The 6,390-nt window shown below is 48.2% G+C and overlaps 1 protein-coding gene across 3 annotated transcripts in view; it reads left to right on the top strand.

The window, feature by feature from the left end:
• The first annotated feature begins 576 nt into the window (after positions 1 to 576).
• Positions 577 to 6,390, top strand: part of LOC101828857 (olfactory receptor 5-like) — a 100,750-nt gene continuing 94,936 nt past the window's right edge. Inside the window, exons 1-2 of one of the 3 annotated variants that reach the window (XR_005872498.1) lie at positions 724 to 848; positions 5,785 to 5,880. Coding sequence is in view for 1 of the 3 variants with exons in the window: in XM_005085646.3 (XP_005085703.2) it covers positions 720 to 848 (129 nt within the window). In the remaining 2 variants the exon portion in view is untranslated. Of the gene's footprint in view, positions 849 to 5,784; positions 5,881 to 6,390 lie in introns of all 3 variants that reach the window. The other 2 variants (XM_005085646.3, XR_005872499.1) reach the window with 2 other exon arrangements.

Below are 6,390 nucleotides of genomic sequence, written 5' to 3'. Positions count from 1 at the left end.
AAGAGGCAGGAAATTTTTGCAACGATCACCTGGAAAAGACTACGGCCTCTTCTTCTAGACTACTAAGTGAAGAAGATGTAGGAAGAGGTTGTGTAAGGCTTCCTTTAAAAAAAATTTACCTACTGTGTTGTAAATGTCGGTAACATTTAACCCTCACAAGCCTTTAGAGTGTAGACATTGTTTCTTAGAAGTTGAAGTTTCCTGGGAATTTAAGTTGTAATTAGGGGTGAGAGAGAGAGAGAGAGAGAGAGAGAGAGAGAGAGAGAGAGAGAGAGAGAGAGAGAGGAGGGAGGGAGGGAGGGAGGGAGAGAGCCCTGCCTGAATATACTTAGTGTATCACATGCATGCAGGAGCCTATGGAGATGATAAAATGTTTTGGACCCCTAGAACTGGGATTTTAGATGGTCACGAACCACCATGTGGGTGCTGGGAACCAAACCCAGCTCCTATGCAAGAGCATTAGACTCTCTGAAGAGCAGACCCATCTCTCCAGGTCCCTACCCGGTGATTTTGATTGATAGATCAGAAAGCGCTGATCCTAGAGAAGCTTGTGCTTTATTTAGAAGACGGTGGGAAAGCCCACTGCGAGGCTTACCCGTGGGAAGTGGCGGGGGCGTGAACTGAAGTGGGTTCTTTGGTCCTTTCCTTTACCGCGGGAAGCGCGGGGCCGCTGCTGACATTCACATTAGGACGGGTGTTAGGAAGGTGGGTGACTGACCATGGACTGCCGCCAGAAAGGACTCGGTGCTGTGTTATTCCTCTTACCCAGGCTCAGGACTCTGCAGGGGGAAACCAGTGGCCGGCAGAGGCAAGATGCGAAGGTGTTAGTCTGCCATCTTCTGGCCCAGGTGAGCTAAGCTGTCTTTTGTCACGGTTTCCTGAGATTTCCTGATTGCCGGGTCTGCCCTGTCCATCAAATCTTCACCTCCATTAAGTCTGTGTATGAACGTGTTAGTGGTCCTCTTTCCCCCATCTAACTTGTCTGAAATGGTCTTTTCTCTCTTCCCTGATGCACTCCTATGGAACATTTTCCTTCCTTTTCTCCATGTCCTGAATGGTTTGGTTTTTTGTTTCTTTGTTTTTTCCCTCAATATATGTTTTTATTTAAATTAGAAACATGCATGCTTCACATGTCAATCCCAGCTCCCTCTCCCACCCCTCCTCCATTGTCCCTCCACCAGCTCCCCTAGCCCCCTACCCAATCCCCACCTCATTCCCCAGAGAGTGTGAAGCCCTCCTTGGGGGAATCTCCAGAGTCTGTCATTTCATCCAGGGCAGGACCTAGGCCCTTCCCCATGTGTCCAGGCTGAGAGAGCATCCCTCCATGTGGAATGGGCTCCCAAAGTTCATCTGTATGCCATGGTAAACATTGATCTACTACACAAGGCCACAGAGATTTCTGAGGCCTCCTCACTGACACTACATTCATGGAGTCTGGATCAGTCCCCTGTTGGCCTCTCAGCCATCAGTCTAGGGTTCAAGAGCTTCCCCTTGTCAGGTCAGTTGTCTTTGTGAGTTTCCTCATCATGGTCTTGACCCCTTTGCTCATCACTCCTCTGTCTCTGTCACTGGGTTCCAGGAGTGCAGTTCAGTGTTTAGCTGTGGGTATCTGCCTCTGCTTCTATCAGTCACTGGATGAAGGTTCTAAGATGGCATATAAGATAGTCATCAACCCTAACATCAAGGAGGGGCAATTAGTGTAGTCTCTCCACTATTGCTTAGTTTGCCAGTTGGTGTTATCCTTGTAGATCTCTGGAGATCTCACTAGTGTCAGCTCTCTCCTCAAGCCTATAATGACTCCCTCTATTATGGTGTCTCTCATCCTGCTCCCCGCTATGCTTACCTCGACTCAACCTTCCAGCTCCCCCATGCCTTCTTCAAAGAAGAGGAGATGGTTTGTGATTTAACATCCTGTTTTATTCAGAACAAGCCCCTAGCCTGAGTTTTATGCCCCCCCCCACTTTTTAATGAGAATGGAGGCAAAAAGACTTAGTAAGCCGCTTAAAACCAGCAGAGAGGCAGCCAGCAGGGGTGGGAGCCTGCCTGTCTGTGTTCCCTCAGCCTCCTGTGGTGAGCGCTATTTTTCTCACTTAGGCTCTTTACTCGCTGCTTCTTTAATTATTTAGAGGTATTTTTTTCTAGTGTTTGGGGAGAGCTGGTGACCTTCAAGGATATGGCTTGAAGGAGAATTAGTTCAGTCCCTGAGGAGTTAAAGGCTGCCCATGTGCTGCTCAGAAAAAAGCCTGTAACCAGGAGGTGATGTCAGAGGAGCCTGTCCTGGGAGGAGATGTTAACAGATTACTAGACCCTTGTCTCCCAAGGTGAAGGTATGCGCTGTCTGTAGAGCTCAGCCTGGGCCAGGGGTAATACTTTATTTTATGCATCTGAGTGTTTGGCGCGAATGTTTGTCTGCCCCGAGTGCCTTCAGTGCTCAGGGAAGCCAGAGGAAGGCATTGGTCTCCCCCCATACCACCCCCCCGCACTGGAATTACAGATGGTTGCCAGTCATCATGTGGGAGCTGGGAATCGAACCCAGATCCCCTGCAAGAGCCGTAAGTATTATTAACTGCTGAGATATTTCTCCAGCAGTCTCATTTTGTTCCCATTATATCTTCAATTTTTAAAAATGAGAATGTAACAGTTTTCCACCTTCACTTTTCCTGCCTCCATCCCTTCCCTACTACCCTCTCTCAAATTCATGGCCTCTTGTTTCTTCAGTGTCATGTATGTATACGTGTATGCATATATATTCTCAATATAGAAAAACAGAATACAAATACATATGTGTCCCTAATATATATGAATGCAACCTGTTCGGTCCTATCATGTTACTTGTATGTGTACGGTTTCAGTGCTGACCACTAGGTATTAGATAACTGGTGGGTGTGATTTTCCCTGGGGAAGACTATTTCTCCTGCTCTCGGCATTCCTAGTTCTTTGTTTAGGGTTTGGACCCCGTGAGCTTTTCCCCACCCATGATAGCGTGTGTACTGATGTCACCATAGTTCAAATCTTCCTTAAGCAGCTGCTTGTCTATTTTTACATTTATTTATTCCCAGAGAATGTCATACATGTGTGTAACGTATTTTGATTATATCTACTCCCATCTGCCTCCCAGTTCCTCCCAAACTTCCCAACCATACCGCCACCCAGCTTCAAAAGGAGAACACTCTCCTAAAAAGGAGAGAGAGGAAGGAAGGAAGGGAGGGAGGAGGAAGGGAGGAAGGAAGAAAGAAAGAAAGAAAAAGAAAGCAAGCCACCCAGTATCTTAATTCAGACTTACTATGTTCCAGGCACATATCTAAAACCTTTGCACGTGTGACTTCCTGATCCTCACTCTAGTCTTATGAAAGAGAGCCATGCTTCTTGTTGCTGTTATTGTGGCCCTGCTAGAGATGGGAATCAGAGTCGTGAGCAAGTTTGATTACCTCTCTGAAGGTAGGATTCTCTGCACAGCCTACAGGCATATTAACAAGTTAGAGTATACTTTCCAGCTGCCTCAGTTGGTCTAAACCTCTTGGAGATGCTCGCTGGTTTCCTAGCTGGTCTGGATTCAGAGGCGCCAGTCCAGCTTGTCTTTGCCTACACTGACAGGGAGGGACCTAGTGAATCTGGTCAGTTTCTGGGACTTCCTGGGGTTACTTTGTTTAACTTCACTTCTAAAGAGCTTCCCTGACAGATGAGATGTTTCTGTCTTAGGAAACTGTTACTTTGTTTTTCTTGTCTGTTGTTACATGGCCTCTATTTTTGTCTTTCGGAAGTAGTGTCCTTTTCCTGTTATAGGGTTGATTGAGAGCTTCCATGTAAATACACGTATGGAAACTGATTGCCTTAGTTAGGGTTACTATTGCTGTGATAAAACGTGATGAGCAAAGCATCCTGGGAGGAAAGGGTTTACTGGGCTTACACTTGTACCTTGTAGTTCATCGTTGGAGGAAGTCAGGACAGGAACGCAAGCAGAGCAGGAGCTGATGCAGAGGCCATGGAGGGGTGCTGCTTAACGGCTTGTTCCCCATGATTTGTTCAGTCTGCTTTCTTACAGAACTCAGGGTCACCAGCCCAGGGATGGCACCACCCATCATGGATCGGGCCCTCTCTAATGAATCACTGTTTAAGAAAGTGCCCTATAGGCTTACCTGCAGCCCCCTCTTATGGAAACCTTTTCTCCATTTTGTTTTTTCTTTTTTTTTTTTAATGATTTATTTTATGCGCCTTGGTGTTTTGCTTGTGTGTATGTCTGTGTGAGGGTGTCCGATCCCCTGGTACTAGAGATACAGACAGTTGTGAGCTGCCATGTGGGTGCTAGGAATTGAACCCAGGTTCTCTCAAAGAGCAGCCGGCGCTCTTAACCTCTGAGCCATATCCCCAGCCCTGGAGGCATTTTCTTAATTGAGGTTCCCTCCTCTCAGATGGCTTTGACTTGTGTCAAGTTCACCTAAAACTATCCAGCGCACTGCTCCATAGAAAAGTACTAAATAAGTACTTAATACTGCTGCAGATATCACCAATTTATGCCAACAATGCAATGCCATTCATCAGTGTGTCAGTGAGGTCCCACTGTGCTGCGTCTTGGTGTCGCTTTAGGAATCCACACTAAATGAGAACTCCCTTTCTACTGGATTGTGTATCTCGGGAGGAGACACATGATCAACAAGCCCGTAGCTAGGTGGTACCCAGATGGCAGGGATTTGGGAAAGGGAACTGAGGATGGGAGGAGCAGAACGGGGCTTATCACAGGAAGAAAAAGAGTTCTGCTGTTGGCTTTGACTCTGTCAGACTGTCCAAGCTGATGTGTGGGGCTCAGCACACACTCGGTTCTCCTTCTTAGTTTTTATGCAGTACGTTTTTCAGCCTTGCTACTATTAGTGAATGGGGATGTATAATTCTTACGTGTGTGTGTGCCTGTGTGTGTCTGTGTGTGTATGTGTGTCTGTGTCTGTCTGTGTGTGTCTATGTGTGTGTATGTGTGTGTCTATGTGTATGTGTGTCTGTCTGTGTGTGTGTGCCTGTGTATGTGTCTGTGTGTGTATGTGTGTCTGTGTATGTGTCTGTGTGTGTGCCTGTGTGTGTCTGTTGTGTGTGTGTGTGTGTGTGTGTGTGTGTGTGTACTGGGTGTGTGCACTTGAGGGCACTGTGTCCCCTGGAAGTAGAGTTGCAGATGATTGTGAGCTTCCAATGTGAGTGCTGGGAACCAAACTCGTGTCCCCCGGGAAGGTTCTTACTTAGCCACTGAGCCGTCACTGCAGCGTTCCATACTCAATAATCCTTTTATGGTTATGCTGTTGGATTGAGGAACCTCCCTGCCTCCAGTAGCTAGATGCCGAGGCCACCTCTCTCTTCCACAGTTGGGGCAATAAGTGGTGTCTCCATATCCAGGGAGGCATCTGGTGTGGGGAGGGTGTATAGGGCTGTATGGGAAGGTGTCTGCTATGGGGAAAGTGTATAGGGCTGTACAGGGCTGTATAGGCATCTGCTGTGAGGTTGCATAGGAATGTACAGGGAGACATCCATCGTGGGGAGGGCATATTGGGGTGTACAGTGATTGAGAAGAACTACTTTGTGAGCTGGAAACAGGCTTCGCTTCACTCCCGTTAGTCTGTGCACCTTTTCTGTTACCCCAAAGTCTTCAGGGCCCAGACCCTGGGCAATTGCTGAACTTCTGTTACCCCAAAGTCTTCAGGACACAGGCCCTGGACAGTTGCTGAACTTCTGTTACCCCAGAGTCTTCAGGAACCCAGACCTTGGGGATTGCTGACCTCCAAGTTATTTGTCTGCCTTCTTTAGTAGGGTACAAGTTCCCTAAACCCGGCTTGATTTTGCACCCGAAAGAAGAGTCACCCCAAGCAACAGAGGAAGACAGCAACACAGTAAGGCAGAGAAGTGAGTGATGGGGCAGAACCTGAGAGCATGGGGAGTTCTGGGAGGCAGCGCGCCGAGGTCCTGGTCCAGGGAGGCTTGCCTGACAGCATCTGTCACAGCCGGCCTGGGTCAAGGGAAAGGCTCGCAGCGCTCTCATTGTGTCGGGCTCCTGCCTTCTGTTCTCTCTGCTGCACATCTCTTCCTGCAGCGTGAGACCCTCTGCCAGGCAGCTCCAGGCAGGGCTGTGTCCGCTTCCTCCACACGAGTAACGCCTCCATTCATTACGCCTTTCTCTTTGTAGCTGGAGCTGTTACCTTTCCTTAATCAACCGTGATCAGCGTTTAGCCTTAGTGTAAGGCCCCTTCTCACTTTTCTTCATTCCATTCTCAGATTTGTGGGCTTCCTGTGATTCCCCTCTCACTCCTCTTCTCCTCTCCTTCCTTACCTTTCCGTTCCCTCCCATCATCTCCCCTTCCCCCACCAGCTGTGGGGGGGGGGGGAATGAGGTGGTAGCACTGACATTTTAGAACC

Source organism: Mesocricetus auratus, unplaced genomic scaffold, assembly GCF_017639785.1.
Source record: "Mesocricetus auratus isolate SY011 unplaced genomic scaffold, BCM_Maur_2.0 Super-Scaffold_100037, whole genome shotgun sequence".
Lineage (NCBI taxonomy): Eukaryota > Metazoa > Chordata > Mammalia > Rodentia > Cricetidae > Mesocricetus > Mesocricetus auratus.
This window is presented reverse-complemented; position numbering and strand designations above follow the sequence as displayed.